Source organism: Perognathus longimembris, chromosome 19 (assembly GCF_023159225.1).
Source record: "Perognathus longimembris pacificus isolate PPM17 chromosome 19, ASM2315922v1, whole genome shotgun sequence".
In the NCBI taxonomy this organism is placed as follows: domain Eukaryota; kingdom Metazoa; phylum Chordata; class Mammalia; order Rodentia; family Heteromyidae; genus Perognathus; species Perognathus longimembris.
This window is the reverse complement of record NC_063179.1, coordinates 40012510-40031327: the sequence shown is the minus strand read 5'-3', so window position 1 is coordinate 40031327 and position 18818 is coordinate 40012510. Positions and strand designations below refer to the sequence as shown.

The 18818-nt window shown below is 37.0% G+C and overlaps 1 protein-coding gene across 3 annotated transcripts in view; it reads left to right on the top strand.

Annotated features, from left to right (window-relative positions):
* Adamts6 (ADAM metallopeptidase with thrombospondin type 1 motif 6) overlaps positions 1–18818 on the top strand; it is a 217360-nt gene that overhangs the window by 10199 nt on the left and 188343 nt on the right. For all 3 annotated transcript variants that reach the window (XR_007214095.1, XM_048368168.1, XM_048368166.1), the window contains exons 3-4: positions 1769–2133; positions 11307–11475. Coding sequence is in view for 2 of the 3 variants with exons in the window: in XM_048368168.1 (XP_048224125.1) it covers positions 1769–2133; positions 11307–11475 (534 nt within the window). In the remaining variant the exon portion in view is untranslated. The remainder of the gene's footprint in view (positions 1–1768; positions 2134–11306; positions 11476–18818) is intronic.

Here is an 18818-nt window from a genome sequence, read left to right as displayed (position 1 = left end):
ACACACACAGAGATCAACAAAGCCATGGTCTATGAACTGTTACTTATCAAAAAGGAAATATAGGCTGGGAATGTGGCTTAGTGGTAGAGTGCTTGCCTAACATGCATGAAGCCCTGGGTTTGATTTCTCAGTACCACATAAACAGAAAAAGCTGGAAGTGGTGCTCTGGTTCAACTGGTAGAGCGCTAGCTAAGTTCAAGCCCCAGTACTGGCAAAAAAAAAAAAAAAAAAAAAAAAAAAAGAAAGAAAGAAAGATAGAAAGAAAGAAAGAAAGAAAGAGAAAAAAGAAAAAAAGAAATAGAGTCAGGTGTTGGTGGCTCTCAGGTGTGATTCTAGTTATTCAGGAGGCTGAAATCTGAGGGTCATAGTTTGAAGCCAGCCCAGCCAGGAAAACCCAATAAACTACTCAGAAAAATCCAGAAGTGGTGCTGTTGCTCAAGTGCTAGCCTTGAACAAAAGAAGCTCAGAGACAGGCCCAGGCCGAGTTGAAGCCCCAGGACTGGTGGGGGATGGGGGGTAGGGAGTGGAGAAGAAATAAATAAAGTACTGTATTTCAATCTATTTCCTAGGATTATGGTGTCATAGGACTTTATGTTTGTGAGATAAACTCCATATAGACAGTGAAGCTGTGGGCATTTGAGTTCTTTTAATGGTAAACCTAGTTTAGGAAGGGATAATTAAGTAAGAAAAACATTAGGTCTGCCAAATTTTCAGTTATTCTGTTGATTTTAGAGTTTTGTTGAATTATAATCCACATAGCATGTACCTCACCCATTTAAAGTCTATAGTTCAATGGTTTTTAGGTTGTACAACCAATATAGTATGAATGTTTGAACATTTTCATTACTCCATAAAGAAAGCCTTAGTAATCACTTCCAAATTTCCCCAAACTTTTCACACTCCTCTCTTGCTCTAGTCCTAGGCAGTTTCTAAGCCTCTAAACATCTGTTTCTAGAGATTGTTCTATTATTAATATTATTAATATTAGCCCTATGTGTTACTTCTGTGATTGGCACCTTTTAGTTAGCCTAAAGTTTTTATAATGTTAGAAACATCGCCTTTGCTTATGAAGGTATAGTGCCTTTTTAATTATTGCACTGGTAGAAGTGCACTTTTGGATTAGTCATAGACTGATAGAAATTTGGATTATTTTTCCCTTTGGGGTATTATGAATAATTCTGGCATGAACATTCACAAAGGAGTTTTTATGTGGATTTCTGTTTTCATTTCTCTTGTGTTTATATTGAATTGGTGGATCAACTGGTAACTTTATGATCAACATTTGACAAGTGATCAGACTATTTTCCAAAGTGTCTACAGCATTTACTTTCCTAATAATGATTTTGTTTTTTAAGAAATACTTATTACAAGGCCATGGATGTTATATATAAATTCTTTTGAATAATTTTCAAAAGTGTATTCTTATCTGAACTGAATCCCATTCTTTTAACTCTGTGTACTTTTTGTTATTTTTTATTTGCATGTAAAAATTTCATACTTTGTTTATAGTTAAGCACTTGGAACCCATGTTTTAAAAATTAAGGTTTAGAAAGAAAATTAGTAATTCCCAAATGAACTTGGGAAATAAAAGAATCAAAACTCAATCTTTAGATTTTACGCCTTTATGGTTATATTTTTTCATATTTTCATCTGTACCCCACCTATAACTATGCATAGCTTATAGCTGAGATAGTTATGTTGTTACTTCGGTTAAATTTTCTTTTCTTCCATGTGCTTTTTCTGGATTCTCTACCTTGTGATTACAAAGAGGAATTCCTGACTTATCTTGAACACTACCAGCTAACTATTCCAATAAGGGTTGATCAAAATGGAGCTTTCCTCAGCTTTACTGTGAAAAATGATAAGCACTCAAGAAGAAGACGGAGTATGGACGCTATCCATCCACAGCAGGCGGTGTCGAAGTTATTTTTTAAACTTTCAGCCTACGGCAAGCACTTTCACCTAAACTTGACTCTCAATACAGATTTTGTATCCAAACATTTTACAGTAGAATACTGGGGAAAAGATGGACCCCAGTGGAAACATGATTTTTTAGACAACTGTCATTATACCGGATATTTGCAAGATCAACGTAGTACAACCAAGGTGGCTTTAAGCAACTGTGTTGGATTGGTAAGTAGATATGATTTTAAATTTCTGATGGGAAAATAAGCTTATGAAGTAATAGTCTTTCCTCTGAAATAACACACATGTATAAATATAAAACAATAAATATATAAAATAATATACATTGGTGTTTTAAGTAAAAAAGTAATGGCCTAAAAGTGTTCATTATTTCTATTGCTTTTGCTTTTGATCATTTTATTCATAGTTGTTACATTTCCTTTTCATGGAATAGCTTATAAAACTCTTCATTAGCAGCAGAGGGATGAGCACGACCTCAGATTTCTTTTTAGTCTTAATTTTTTTTCCTGGGCAAATAGTTTGATTTTAACGCATAAACAAAACATAGTCATTGGCAAAGAGTTTCAGGGCAGTTTTTTATATTATGGCAGGAAATCACAGCACAGATTTGCCTTTTAGGTTATCTTTCTCTGGTAGGTAACATAGTTTAAAATGAATTCTAATCTACTTATGGGCAGAATTTCTTGAAGCCAAATCTTTAATATAGTGCATTTGAAATCATTTTTCCCAATATTTATGTGAGTATTGATATTCTTACTTTAGGAAGGGAGTTAATGTATATAGGATTTATGCCAAGTACTTGAGATGAAAGATACTTAAACATAGTAATGGTTGCTGATGGAGCGTATTCCCCAACTTTCTCTTTGGCTTTACCTTGTTCCAGCTACCATAGATGGTCAATTAAAACTTTGTGTGAACATGTACAAACATTTTTATGCCTTAGTCATATTTTCAGAAACTGATTTTCTTTCTTATTATACCAGACCTATATTCTTGTTTATACTTTCGTGTCATTATGCAATTACAATTGAGTTAAACATATTTTAAATTTGAAATAAGTAGGGAGACTTTATAATGGAGGCAACATTTCACTGTAAGTATATTGTAAGAATTTGTTCAAACTGTCCATATTCCTTAACCATGAAGTGAAATGAACCAACATAATGACTTAGATTTTAAAGTTTGGGTTTCAAACAAACATATATACAATATCCAGGGTACTAAAATCAAACACAGTGACAACAGGGGCTAAACTATAGGGAAGACAAACAAAAAAATATAGTTTCACATAGTGTGTAAAAATAACAGCAACAACGATAAACCACTTGTTTCCATGTCTTGGAGTTCATTTCGCTTAGCATCATCTTATGTGTTCATATGGACATAGCTACTGAGCTATTGTGATCAACTGCTAGGACTATCCTAGACACACACTAATTATTACAAATTTGTATATCACCTTAACAATAAAAGTAGGAATAAAAATAAATTTAAAATTTGGGTTTAATTTTGATAATTATGTACATTGAGCACACTTATTGCTATGCTTAAAAGATTTATTTTTTTGAATGAACAAGTAGATTCTAGAACTTCTCATGTTAAATGTAATATTGTTAACCTGGCATTTAAATTGACTATTGAATTGCTAGTTTTAACAAGGTGATGATATATGCAGATTAGCCAAAAATGAATTTCATTATGAAGTTTGAGGAAAGAAGATGATTGAGATATGAGTACAAATATGAAAGATATACTGAAGATCTGTTCAAAGATGATAACATCTAGGAATGGAGAAGGTTGAATGATTTTTTTTCGTACATTTTGATGAGAAAGTTTAGATTTAGATTTGGAGAAATTTAGATGTATCCTATTGATCTTGTATTCCCTGCCCAATAATCAAACAGATAATATTTTTGAAACTTATAATTTCAGTTTCAGATCTTACCTTGAGATCTTGGATCCATTTAGAGTCAATGTTTTGCTGGATGAGAGAGAGGGATTTCTTTCATTTAGATTTTTTTTTGGTTGGTCCTGAAGATTGAACTCTGGGTCTAGGTACGGTCCCTGAGCTTTTGTGCTTTAGGCTAGTGTTCTACCACTGGGGCCACAGTTCTACTTCTTTTTTTTTTGGTGGTAAATTGGACTGAAGAATCTCACCAAGTTTCCTGCCTGGGCTGGCTTTGAACCACAATCCTTGTGTCTCAGCCTCCTGAGTAGCTAGGATCGTAGAGATGAGCCACTGGTGCCTGTGTTTAATTTCAGTCTTGTGCAGGAGGACATAATGTATACTTTCCCCAGTATCAAATTATTAAAAAGGAATTTTTTTCTTTTTCTTTTTGGTCATAAATCAGATAGTTACAGATGTATGGATATGACCTGGGTCTTCTTTTCTTTTCCACCGGTTTTCATGTTTGTTTGGGTGCCAGTACTATGCTGTTTGTGTTACGATGGATCACTAATAAAATTTGCAGTCTGACATGGTATCCCCAGCACTGGTTCTTTTCTTTAGGATTCCATTAGCAATTTAGAATATCCAGTGATTCCATATGAGTTCTAGGACTGCTTTTTTTTTTCTATTTCTGTGAAGAATGGTATTAAGGATTTGATGGATATTACACTTAATTGGTAGATTGCTCATAGTAATAGCATTTTCATGATATTAACTTTCTAATCCATGGACATAAGTCTTAAACATCTTCTGGTGTCCTCTTCAGTTGCTCAAGCTTTTTATCATACTTGTAAAAGTTCTCATCTTCTTGGTTAAATATATAAGTACGTATTATTTTTATGGTTAGTGTGTTTGGAATTATTTTCTTGATTTCTTTCTTAACCTGTTCATTGTTAGTATATAGGAAAGGTACATATTTTTGTGTGTTGATTTTATATTCTGCTTCATTGCCAAACATTTAAAAAAAATCAGGTCTATGAGTGTAAGGTCATATCATCTGCAAGTAGGGATATGTTGACTATTTTCTTCTCTGCTTGAATTCCTCTTAGTCAAAGGCCACTGCTTAATTAACTGCATTTTAACTTACTTTATACAAATTAATGTTCGTTGGCAGTCATTTTTAGTCATGTTTTCTCATTCATCTTATCAGTCTTTACAACCCTTGTATCATTCAAAGGACAGAATTCTAACAATGCTGTCTATTGTTTTAAATATTGTCAATTTTATTTTGCTTATGTCTGGATTATGGTTTTCTTATCAAGATTTTGTTTTCTAGAGCTTGTAATTACCATTTTTTTTCCTATTGAGATAAAAATGAAATTTATTTATCGGGTGATCATTATGTAGTCTGTATGTCTACTGCTTGGTTGTATCCTATCTTTTAAATTTTTTTATTTTATTCTTTTAAAAATTAATTAATTTATTGTCAAAGTGATGTACAGAGGGGTTACAGTTTCATATGTGAGGCAGTGAATGCATTTCTTATCCAACTTGTTACCTTCTCCCTCATTTTTCTCCCACCTTCTCCCTTCTCAATTCTCTTCCCCGAACTGTACCGTTGGTTTACAGCATATTGTCTTGTAAGTATTGCTGTTGCTTTGGTTTGCCTTTTACCCTTTGTCTCTCCATTTGGATATTCTCTCCCTCTCTCTTTTTTATTTTTTAAAGACAGGGTCTTACTATACCCTATCTGTACTCCAACTGGAGACCATCCTGTCCTGTCCTCTGAGTGCTGGGATTATAAATGTGTGCTACCACACTCAGCTGAATATTTTTCATGCTTATTAGAGGCATTGTTCTTGGAGATTACTTAGGTTACACCTCATAGTTTACAATCGTTTTCTTTTTTAAGTTGTTTCTATATCTTCCTCTTTCTTAGTTTTTAATCCTGATTTGTTGTGAGAACATCTTCAAATAATTAATTTAGAATAGGTGGCTAGGAAAGACATTTTTTTGAGTCCTTGTCGATTTAAGGTGACTTTCTGTTGCCCTCGTATTTTGTTAATAATAGGCTGACAGTGGATATCTAGGTTAATAAAAATCATTTTCCTTAAGAGCTATGGATGGTGGAATTGGGAATGAGATATATAGGGCATCGTGCCTGCAATTATGCCAGTGGCTCACCTGTAATCATAGCTACTCAGGAGGTTGAGATCTGAAGGTCATGGTTCAAAGGCAGCCAAGTCAGGAAAATCCAGGAGATTCTTATCTCAACTGACCACCAATATGCTGCATTTGGTGCTATGGCTCAAGTGGTAGAGTGCTAGCTTTGAAAAATAAAGCCCAAGGACAGCATCAGGCCCTGAGTTCAAGCTCCAGGACAAACATAAGAAAAACAAAACAACACAACAACAACAAAAAGATTATCTAGAAGCACCAGTTGTGACAGCTCATACTGGCCATCCCAGCTACTCCAGAAGTGGAGATAGCCAGCTGGGGATATGGCCTAGTGGCAAGAGTGCTTGCCTTGTGTACGTGAAACCCTGGGTTCAATTCCCCAGCACCACATAGATAGAAAAGGCCAGAAGTGGCGCTGTGGCTCAAGTGGCAGAGTGCTAGCCTTGAGCAAAAAGAAGCCAGGGACAGTGCTCAGGCCCTGAGTCCAAGGCCCAGGACTGGTCAAAAAAAAAAAAAAAAAAGAAGTTGTGATATTCGGACTGTAGTTTGAGTTCAGCTGAGGTCAAATATTGGCAAGACCCCATTTAAGCCAGCAATTTAGAAAATAAAGCACTGAAACTTCTTGAAGTTGTTTTAATTATTTTTATTTTTATTTTTGTCAGTTGTAGGGCTTGGACTCAGGTCTTGGGCACTGTCCTTGATTTTTTTTTTTTCCTCCTTAAGGCTAGTGCTCTACTACTTGAAGCCACAGTGCCACTTCTAGTTTTCTGGTGGTTAATTGGAGATAAAGCCTCATGGTCTTTCCTGCCCAGGCTGGTTTCGAATTTTGATCCTCAGATCTCAGCCTCCTGAGTAGGTAGGATTACAGGAGTGAGCCACCTGTACCTGGCTTTTGAAGTTGTTTAAGCATAGGGATTAAATAGCAGATTGGGAAAGTGATAGAAGGATAAATTGTATGTTGTATGCATATATGAAAGTATCACACTGACTCTCCCCTGTACTACTAATATATACTAATTATTATTATTTTTTAAAGTGACAACAATCTTGATGTGATGGTTTATCTCTATAATGCCAGCTACAAATAGAAGACATAGGTAGAAGGGTCATGGTCCAAGTCTAGTCTGGGTGCAAAGCTTAAGACTACCTGAAAAAACAATTGAAGCTAAGCAAAAGGGCTGGAAAATGTCCAGTTGTAAAGCACTTACCTAGCAAGTTGCAAGGCCCTAAATTTGTCAGTACTGCTATATATATATATAATATCTTTAGAAAAATAAAAACATTTAAAGGCCTAAAATTTGTAACTTTCTTTTTGATGGCAATGGGGTTTGAGTTCAGAAACTCATGCTTGCTAGCAGGTACTCCACTGCTGAGCGGTGCCTCTAGCTCTTTTCTCTGCTGGTTCTTTTTCTGATCGGATCTTGCTTACTGCCTGGGTGTTTCCTTGTACCTTGATCTGCCTATTTTAAGCTTCCTGTCATAGCTGGGGTGATAGGCACTTGCCACCACTTCAAGCTTACTTAATTGGGATTGAGTCTCTTGGACATTTGTGTCTAGGCTTGTCTGGAATTTAATTTTCCTAATTTCAGCCTTCCTTGTAGTTAGGATGACACAAATGTAAAACTATACTGAGCTGCGAGGCGAAAAGTGATCTCACAAACGTTTCTGCCAGGATAGGCCTCACTCAGTCTGCCGACCTCTCTATCTCAGCCTCCCAAGTAGCTAGAATTACTTACATAAGTGGGTTAAAAATTTAATTTTTAAAGATTTCCCTTAGTGGGGCTGGGGATATGGCCTAGTGGCAAGAGAGCTTGCCTCGTATACATGAGGCCCTGGGTTCGATTCCCCAGCACCACATATACAGAAAACGGCCAGAAGTGGCTCTGTGGCTCAAGTGGCAGAGTGCTAGCCTTGAGCAAAAAGAAGCCAGGGACAGTGCTCAGGCCCTGAGTCCAAGCCCCAGGACTGGCCAAAAAAAAAAAAAAAAAAAAAGATTTCCCTTAGTGAAAGACGATTCTAGGTCCTGTGAGATTTCTTCCATTTTGGCTTACTATTGAATACTACCTTGAAACACAGTCTCTTCTGTCATGTCACAGCCATCTAAAGAATATTTGGTGAATGCATGATATAAACAGCCCTTATAAATCACAGTATGATGTTTAAGATTCCAAGCTCCGAGGGCTGGGGATATGGCCTAGTGGCAAGAGTGCCTGCCTCATATACATGAGGCCCCGGGTTCAATTCCCCAGCACCACATATACAGAAAATGGCCAGAAGTGGCGCTGTGGCTCAAGTGGCAGAGTGCTAGCCTTGAGCAAAAAGAAGCCAGGGACAGTGCTCAGGCCCTGAGTTCAAGCCCCAGGACTGGCCAAAAAAAAAAAAAAAAAAAAGATTCCAAGCTCCAAGTTCAATCCTTGAGTCTGTTGTTTAACTTTGCCCCATCTAAGTTCCTCATCTGCAGTGAGGAGCTGGCCATAGTACTTACATTGAAGTGCTATTCAGATTAAGTGAAATAACGTGAGTAAACACTTTATAAAGTACCTAGCACATGAAATCTCTGGATTTTCCTTTCAGAGTTAAAGACATTGATTTAATTTTTACTTTATATTAACATATTTAAAATTTTTTTTGAGTTTCTTGCCTGGAACCTTTCAACTTTCACTGGTCTAGTTTCACAGGCCAGCATGACTTTATTGTTCTGGGACACTAGACTCCATTTCCTACACTTTCCTCTATTCAAAACTCTTATTGATCCTTGCCCTTTCTTCTTCCTGATCTGTTGTCAACATAACTGGTAAAGTAATTCATGCTCAGGTACTGGAGTTTCTTAATGGCATATTATTTTATTCCTGTTTGCATTTGCACTTAATAGAGGGACCACTACTCATAAACTAAAGCAGACAGTAGCAAAAAATTACAGAAGTGCCTAAAGCATGTGTTTTATTTTGTGTTTTCCCATGTAGGTGTAGATAGTCACCAATTTCATGTCTGATTATGTCAATCTTCCTCTCCGAAAATACAGGACTTAACAAAATTCTCTAAACAGAATCACGAAGGTTACAAGTTATGTAGCATTTAGAGATGTCCAGGTTCAGAGGTTTTTTTTTAACTTTTTTCTTTTTAAAGCAGCAAAACCCTTTCTCATATGAAATGTTAGGTGGAAATTTAATATACACATTAAAAAAAGCACATCTGATGCTAAGCCCAGGAATTTAAGCCATGGAGGTCTCCTTTTGTTGTCTGGGGCAGCTCCTGAGGGCACTTTCTTGGACCTCCTTCGGGCTCCCTAGTGTGCTGTTTTAAAACCAGTAATTTAAACCAACCCTTTCATTTTTCCAGCTGAGGAAATAAGCTCGGAGAATCTGTGTTTTATCTGGTGGTTCTGGGTGGTTAGATTAAGAGATATCCTCACCAGTGCAACACTTGGACAAGAATCGAAGTTAGCATCTATTGATTTGTGGAAGTTTTTATTCTTAGTGCAGACAACTTTGATGATCATATTTCTCTTCATCAATAAACTTTGATTTGAACTAAAACATGTCAGATACTTTCTATGCCTATAGCTGATTCTAAACATTATAAGGCATGACTTTTTCCCTGAGGAATGTTAACAGTCTAGGTGGAAAGATTATCACTTACAGTTGAAAATTTACACAAAATGTAAATAGAAAAGATTTGAGAGGTAACAACAAATAATTGTGGCATTAAATGCACAGATACGATACTTATATTATACTATAGTGGAGCTCAGAGGTGTGTGAAAGCACTCCATTGGCCTAGAGAAGCTTCTAAAGAGGAGATAGGACCTCTGCATAGGACCTGGCTAAGTAAATCGGTGTAAGGTGATAGAATACGGTGAAGCAGAGCTCTGCTTGAATTCCAGCTCCTTTTCTTTCCTTTCTATGATATTGGTAAATTCCTGACCTCTTGAGACTGTTAATTTCATTTATAATATGGGGATGTTTGGGATGTATGTTAATTGAGGATAAATTAGACCTTAGAGTATCAATGGTTATAACAAGTTTATTTCTCCCTTACATCAGTGTTTATGTTAATCAGCTTTCCAAGTGGTCATTTAGAGACACAGCCCCCCACCCCTCTTGTGAGGTGTGGGGATTGAACTCAGACCCTTGATGCTGACCTTGAGCTCCACTTCCGGTTTTCTGGTGGTTAATTGGAGATAATAGTCTCATGAACTTTCCTGCCACTGCTAACTTTGAACTGGGATCCTCTCCGCCTCCTGAGTAGCTAGGATTACAAAGTGGGAGCCATTAGTGCTCAGCTTTGCTAATTATTTGCTTAGCATTTGAGCCCTACATCCAGTTCTGGCTTTTTGCTCTTTCATTGGATGTAAGAAGATAAGCCTCTAGGATTTGTCTGCCTGTGCTGGCTTTGAACCTCAATCATCAGATCTCAGCCTCCTGTGTAGAGCTAGGATTACAGGTGTGAGCTACCGGCACCTGGAAGTCCTTCTCTTTTGACTTCGACCTCCTCTGTGTCTTTAGAGTGCTTTCTGTAAAGTTGACAGCATGCAAAGTAAGAGTGGGGCGGTATTTAGGTTCTGTACCTGAAGGTGTTATAGAGGACTCTGCCCAGTTTTTTTTTTTTTTTAATTAGTGGAGACAATCACAAAGCTAAGTCTAAATACAGAATACATAGTCAAGTTGGAAAGGAAGTAAGTTTTGGAGTTCACAAAGAGGTCTCTGTTGCTTCTCCACACAATTTTTGGGAAAAAAGAAGGAAAATAATATAAATGATATGCTTATCATAGTTTATAGCTTTTTTTAACTGTATTTTTTGTCTTTTCTTTTTTGGTACTGGGGATCAAACTTAGGACGTTGCACTTGCTAGGCAAGTGCTTTGCCACAGAGCTACATCCCAGCCCTAATTTATAGCTTTTTATTTATTTATTTTTATTTTTTGGCCAATCCTGGGCCTTGGACTCAGGGCCTGAGCACTGGCCCTGGCTTCTTCCCGCTCAAGGCTAGCACTCTGCCACTTGAGCCACAGCGCCGCTTCTGGCCGTTTTCTGTATATGTGGTGCTGGGGAATCGAACCTAGGGCCTCATGTATCCGAGGCAGGCACTCTTGCCACTAGGCTATATCCCCAGCCCAATTTATAGCTTTTTAAGTAATAAGGAAATGTATCTATCTGATGTCTTACTAAGGAAAGATAGTACACTGAGTGTTTAATTAACACATACTTTAATCTGTTTTTGGAGAGTTATCAAATTATTTTAGATTCTTGTTAATGATAAAATCTAATACTTAAAATGTTTCTCTTTGTTAAATTTGTTGCTTCTTTTCCTTTTAGCATGGCATTATTGCTACAGAAGATGAAGAATATTTTATTGAGCCTTTAAAGAATACCACAGAGGATTCTAAGCATTTTAATTATGAAAATGGCCATCCTCATGTTATTTACAAAAAGTCTACCCTTCAGCAACGGCATCTGTATGACCACTCCCATTGTGGGCTTTCAGGTGAGTGTACAGCCTTTGAGAAACATACTGCATCATTCCTTTTCTTTCTTCTAATAAGTATCAGAAGAAATAATAGATAATTTTGAGAAGTACTTAGAAAAGAATCCATGTAAATACAACATTTCTTCTTTAGGTAATATTTACAGCTTTCACACATAGATACTTCATAGTAATCTGCACTTGTTGGTTAGTCTTATGTGTTCTTGCTAGTAATAGGAATTCAAATTTAATAAGAATATCTCCTGAATAAGACTTGAAGGGTCTTAAGGAGGTACTCAGAAGGCAATGATAACATTGAGTTAGGGGCCTATAGAAATATAGCATTGGAACAATGACAAGAAAGCTTCGTGAAGGAAGTAACTTTTCTGCTGCGCATTAAGGGAAAAGAGAAGGTAGGTAGACAGGAGTGAAGAAGGCTGACGAGAGTGCTCTCCATACAGGATGCAGCATTTTATAACCTCTCCCCGCCCCCACCCCCCCCTCCCCACCCTGGGGAATGACACATTCCAGAAATTGACAGTTCCTTTAATAGGTATTAGAATGTGGCTTGAAGAGACAGAAACAAACATGAAAGACTCCTAAGTCATATTAAGGAGTCTGTACGTGCTGATTATGCGGGTTGAAATTCTATTTAGCTAGTTGCTGGTGGCTCACATCTATAATCCTAGCCACTCAGGAGGCTGATATTTGAGGATTATGGTTCAAAGACAGCCTGAGCAGGAAAGTCCATGAGACTATTATCTTCAATTAACCACCAAAAAAGCTGGAAGTGGAGATGTGGCTCTAGTGATGGAGCACTAACATTGAATAAAAAAGCTCCAGTTAGAGGGTTAGGGAATGCTAATCTAAAGATAGGAATACTTAAGAGCAGTAGTGGACATACAATAGCATTATCAAAGGACCATGGGCTCTGGTATAGTTTTGGACAGACTTACAGACCTCTTTGACTGCTGATCTTAGCTCACATTATTTACTCAGTCCAACTGTATTTTCATTAGTATTACTATTATAATAACTATTTCTAGTAGTTTAAAAGCTATTGCATTTTTCAAAGTAGTTTTTTCTTTTCCACTCTTTGAAAGTTTTGTTCCAGAAGCTGCAAGAAGGAGCAAAACATTTCAGGGGGGAGATTTCAGTTTAATACAAAGAAGAGTTTACCAGCAAGTTGATTTAGAATAAGTTCCAACGATTGCCTTTGGAATCAGGGAATGTGGTGTCTTTTGATATCTCTCCATAGTCTTTATCTTCCACATGTTCCTCAGAGGGTCATTTCCTTCTTCAGTGTTTAAATGGTCTTTTGAATTTGTTGCTCAAGTAATTTATTACACTATTATTATTACGATTATTTTGGTACTAGGTTTTTGAAGTCAGGGCAGCTACTCTACAGCTTGAGTCATGTTTCCAGCCACTTTTCTCTGGTTCTTTCGGAGCTAGAATCTCTTGTTTGGCCAGGGTTGTGAATCTCCCATTTATGCTTCCTACTGTAGTTGAGGTGAGACGCGTGTATCATAGCATCCACCCATCCTTCTCTGTTGAGATCTGGGTGTCAGCAACTTTTTTGTACTGGCTTCAAACTGCAGTCATGATGTCAGTTTCCTGAGTACATACTTGATTCTTTTTTTTTATTTTTTGGCCAGTCCTGGGCCTTGGACTCAGGGCCTGAGCACTGTCCCCTGGCTTCTTTTTGCTCAAGGCTAGCACTCTGCCACCTGAGCCACAGCGCCCCTTCTGGCCGTTTTCTGTATATGTGGTGCTGGGGAATTGAACCCAGGGCCTCATGTATACGAGGCAAGCACTCTTGCCAGTAGGCCATATCCCCAGCCCAGCCCACATACTTGATTCTTAAACAAGGTTTATAAACTTCTTAGGCCAAAGCACAGTGGCTCAAATCTGTAACCCCCAGCTACTTGGGAGATGGAGATGGAAACATTGCAGTTTGGGGCAACTCCAGAGAAAATGTTAGCGAGACCCTTGTAACAAACAATAAGGCAGGCATGGTGCCTTGCCCCTGTCACCCTAGCTGTGCAGGAGGCTGGCCAAGGCTAAGGTAGAGACTCTACCTGCAAAATAAGTGAAGCAAAAAAAGGGGCATGGCTTAAGGGGTGGAACATTTTTCTAAGCACAAAGCCCCATCTTGGGGAGCTTGCACCCCATTACCACCAGCAAAGAAATAAACATTCCTTATAGGCTTTTGATTTTGGAAGGTTTCGGTTTGTGAGGACTAGTTGATATTAGAAAAGGCCACTTAAATTAAGTACAGTTAAAATGCGAAACAAAATTCATTAGTAAATTAATAAGAAGGTTAGATTGAGTCTTTAAATAAGGACCCTCAACCATATGGGAAAATATTAATGTTTAACAAACTTTAGGTTGTAGCTACAGCTATATATAAATTCCTTTACAATGTAAGATTCATTCATTCATTCATCTATTGAATTAGTGTGCAGATACTGCCACTCAAGGCTGGCACTCTAGCACTTGAGCCATGCCTCAGGTTCCTCATTATTTATTTTGATAAAAATTTTCCATAACTTAATATCCTTTATTTTATGATTGTAAATACTTTGCAATTCATCCAGGAAGTGTTTATAACCTTGTCATAGTCTAAAAGATACCTCTTAGACCTTTAATATCCAGAATGTTTTCTTTTAAACTACCTATTGCATTATTCTAACTCAGGCAGATTATTTTCTACATACTTCCAAATCCATTCTTATTGCAATCATGAAATTATACCCTTATTTTTCTAAATTACTAATTATTTCTTCTTCTTCTTTTTCTTCTTCTTCTTCTTCTTCTTCTTCTTCTTCTTCTTCTTCTTCTTCTTCTTCTTCTTCTTCTTCTTCTTCATTATTATTATTATTATTATTTTGGCCAGTCATGGGGCTTGAACTCCGGTCCTGTGTGCTCTTCCTGAGCTCTTCAGCTCAAGGCTAGCACTCTACCACTTGAGCCATAGCGCCATTTCTGGTTTTCTGGTGGTTAATTGGAGAAAAGAGTCTAATAGACTTTCCTCCCCCGGCTGGCTTTGAACCACATTCCTCTTATCTCGGACTCCTGAGTTAGTAGTATTATAAGCGTGAGCCCTCAGCTCCCGGCACTAATACCATGTTCTAAGTACATCTCTCCTCAATCCAGTCCAGGAAGTAGCCCCTAATACCAGTTCAGTCAGTCCAGTCTCACATCTGTTGCCTGAGCTACTGTACTGACTTTCTCCAGGCTTAATATTCTTAGTTTTAGTCAACTATTTGCTCTTAAATTGGCTGTATTATACCTTCTCACACTTCAGACTGTTATTAGTAGTAGTAGGAATTATTTAGTGGGAATCTTATAGTGGTTTTTCTGAGTTCTGGGAAATGTTGCCTGGTGTTGTTGGGGAAAAAAGCCCCTTGTGTTTAGCAAGTTTGGGAAATGTCTGGCAAGAATTTAATACTATTTCAATGGCACAGAACAGGTGAGCTATGTGATTTTATAGCCACACAATGCCATTTTAGTCTGTTAAAAGAAACTTTAAGTTTATATCAAAATTGAGAATGTAAAAATACTTTGGCACTGGACATATCTATTTCATGTTATATATGGATATTCTGTTTTTTTAGATTCAAACTATAATTCAAAACTGTTTTGTGCAAACAATTTTTTGAAGTTAGAGAAATACAGGAAAATTAACTTTAAAAGTCACTCTTATTCTTGTACTCAGAGACAACTGAATATCCTTTCAGTCCATTGGCATAGATAATATATCTATATACCTAGATTTAAGTTCATTATGCAGTTATATATTTATTAAACAAATGCTTGTTTGATATATGTGTAAGATTGTTTTAGATTCTGGGAATACAGCGATAAATAATGCAGACAAGGTCCTTGTTTTTATGGAGCTTCTTGTACCTAGTGAGGACAGGCAGTGGGCAACAAGTAAACACATGACTACCACAAATGATGCCATGAATAAAAGGTAAAGTGGGTCATTGAAATTACGATGCATGGCTATGTATAGTCAAGCATCTGATAATGATGAAAACGTCAAAATACTGTTTTGGGTTACAGACATATATTGTTAGTTTTAGGAGAAAGCTAACTGTGTTATAGGGAATAATGTTTCCTTCAACATTCTACAGTGTATCAAAAATTAAATTGAGTGAAGCATTTATCACATGTGTCGTCTGGAGAACTATGAGTCATTTTTTTACTACAAAACAAGGCAATTTTTAATTCTTTTGGTACTGGCAATTGAACTCAGGGTCTTATAAGTCAGTTAACCCTTTCTGCCACCATTTCTGTGATTCCTCTTCCCATTTCTAAATCAGATAAATTTATATACAAGACAAAGGGTACTGAAATTAAAAAAAAAATGACAGTGGGGTTAAGCCAAAGGGGGGGGGGATTGAAAGAAAACAGTAATAACTGAGTATAGTACACTAAAATATCCCCCAGACTTCTTGTTTCTATATCTTGTAGTTCATTTCTATTAGCACACCATTTTACAATCCAGCCAACCCAACAATCATACTTACAAGATACTATGTTGGAAATGAACTATATAACTGGCAGGAGGGGTGTCTGGGAGGGGGAGGGAAAACAGGAGAAAACAAAGGGAGTAACAATATTAAGCAACAACTGCACTCATTTCCTTACTTACCTTTGCTCTTAAATTGGCTGTATTATACCTTCTAACACTTCACACTATTATTAGTAGTAGTAGGAATTATTTAGTGGGAATCTTATAGTGGCTTACTGTAACCCATCTGTACATCACCTTAACAATTAAAAAAAAAGAATTACTTGTGGAACCTCTCTGTTGCAAATACATGTTTTCCCTTAATGTCCATTAAAAACAAAACAAAAAAGAAATGGACATTAGTAAAAAAAAATCTGGAGAACAAAGTTATTTAAAATACCTAATATAGGTTGATATCTTTTTTGTGGTTAAGCAGTTTTTTATGTTTAAAAATTTTTAAATTTATTTCTTTGTTGTCAAAGTGATGTACAGAGGGGATACAGTTTCATATGTAAGGCAGTGTGTACAATCTTAATTAAATAGGCATCCTTTTAAGTAGGTTGTATAATAGCCAACCCTCTTCTCTTTTTTTTTTTTTTTTGGCCAGTCCTGGGCCTTGGACTCAGGGTCTGAGCACTGTCCCTGGCTTCCTTTTGCTCAAGGTTAGCACTCTGCCACTTGAGCCACAGCGCCACTTCTGGCCGTTTTCCATATATGTGGTGCTGGGGAATCGAACCCAGGGCCTCATGTATACGAGGCAAGCTCTCTTGCCACTAGGCCATATCCCCAGCCCCCTCTTCTCTTTTAATAAATTAACACAGGTGAAAACAACTCGAATGTTAATATGTTTTTTAACTAAGAGTAACCACTTGGGCTATGCCCCGGCCCTCCAAATGCCATGGTAATAAAGATTCCTTAGCAGTAGAAACCGAGATGTCTAAATGCAGGGATACATATGGCTTAAAGCAAATTGTGCAGAATTGTTTCTCCTTTTAACATCTCTGACCTATAGAGTTTGGAAAAATAATACTTGCAAAATTATGTGGAAAAGCTGAGTACCAGTGGCTCATGTTTGTAATCCTAGCTACTCAGGAGGCTCAGATCTGAAGATCATGTGGTTCAAAGCCATCCTGGGCAGGGTAGTCCATGAGACTGTTATCTCTAATTAACCACCCAAAGGGCTAGCTGGCAATGGAGTTGTGGCTCAAGCAGTAAAACGCCAGCCTTGAGAAAGAAAAACAACAACAACAAAAAAAATCAGGCACAGCATTCATGTCTTGAGTTCAACCTCGAGCACTATCACAAAAAAATAAACTAAATAAAATTCTGCGGAAAGTGAATTCACCACCTTTTAGAACTGAGATTTCCAGAAGAATGGAGTTGGTTCTAATTAAGTTGGTTCTGATTAATAACAGCATATTACTTAAAAAAAATTATTGTCAAAGGGTATAAAGGCTTCTTGCATGTCTCTCCTTGTGGTGACCTTTCTCATCACAGGTATCCTCTCCCCACTATTATTAGATCCATACCCCCCTCAACGCTGCTCCTTCTTACCTTTGTTTTCCTAGCAGTGACATTTCCATCTCTCACTGGAACATTTTCACACAGAAAGAAGCTAAGACTTCAGAGTTTGTTTAATTGAAAGAAAATCTGCATCATCATTTTTAAAATTTGCTTCCTTTTTTGAATATTTTGTTACCTTTAATTGTTCAAAGGAGATGCCATTCACCAAAGCAGTCGATAACTGCAGTCTATCTTGATGAATGTGGCCCTTCTCAATATTCTCATTCACCCTTCCCAACCTACCCCTGCCCTTCAGCTTAAGTTGTGTATTTACTTTTTACTTTTCAACAAAGCAGTTTATATGTAAAAAAAATTTTTTTTAACGTCAAGTGATGTACACTTGTGATGTAAGTGATGTAAGATAGTACATTTCTTGTCAAAATGTTCAAAAGTGTTTTAAGTTTAGATTTAGCAACATTGTGTTTTCCATCAGAACTGTCTATTCCAAAGTTCATACAGTCATTGCTTTTTATTTTATTTTATTAAAAAATTTTTTATTATCAAAGTGATGTACAGAGAGGTTACAGTTTCATACATTAGGCATTGGATACATTTCTTGTACTGTTTGTTACCTCCTCCCTCATTCCCCCTCCCCCTCCCCCTTTCCCTTCCCGCCCCATGAGTTGTTCAGTTCATTTACACCAAACAGTTTTGCAAGTATTGCTTTTGTAGTCATTTGTCTTTTTACCCTGTGTCTCTCGATTTTGTTATTCCCTTTCAATATCCTAGTTCTAATACCAGTATACACGGTTTCCAATATACTCAGATAAGATAGAGAGATAGTGCAGGTACAACCACAGGAAGGGGATACAAGAAGATCATCAATAATAGAAGCTACAGCTACACATGGCACATTGAAAGTAGTTACAACTGTGATGTAACAATCGTTTCCATAACATGGAGTTCATTTCACTTAGCATCATCTTATGTGTTCATAAGGGTCTATTGGGCTCTTGGGATCCTCACTGCAGTCTATCTTGATGAATGTCACCCCTCTCAATATTCTCCTTCACCCCTCCCAACCCACCCCTGCCCTTCAGGTTAAGTTGTGTATTTACTTTTTAACAAAGCAGTTTCTATGTAAAAAAATTTTTTTAATGTCAAGTAATGTACAGAGGGGTGACAATTACATATGTAAGGTAGTACATTTCTTGTCAAAATGTTCAAAAGTGTTTTAAGATTAGATATAGCAACATTGTGTTTTCCATCAGAACTGTCTATTCCAAAGTTCATACGGTCATTGCTTTTTAAACAACTTTGAAACGATTCTTTCGAGTGT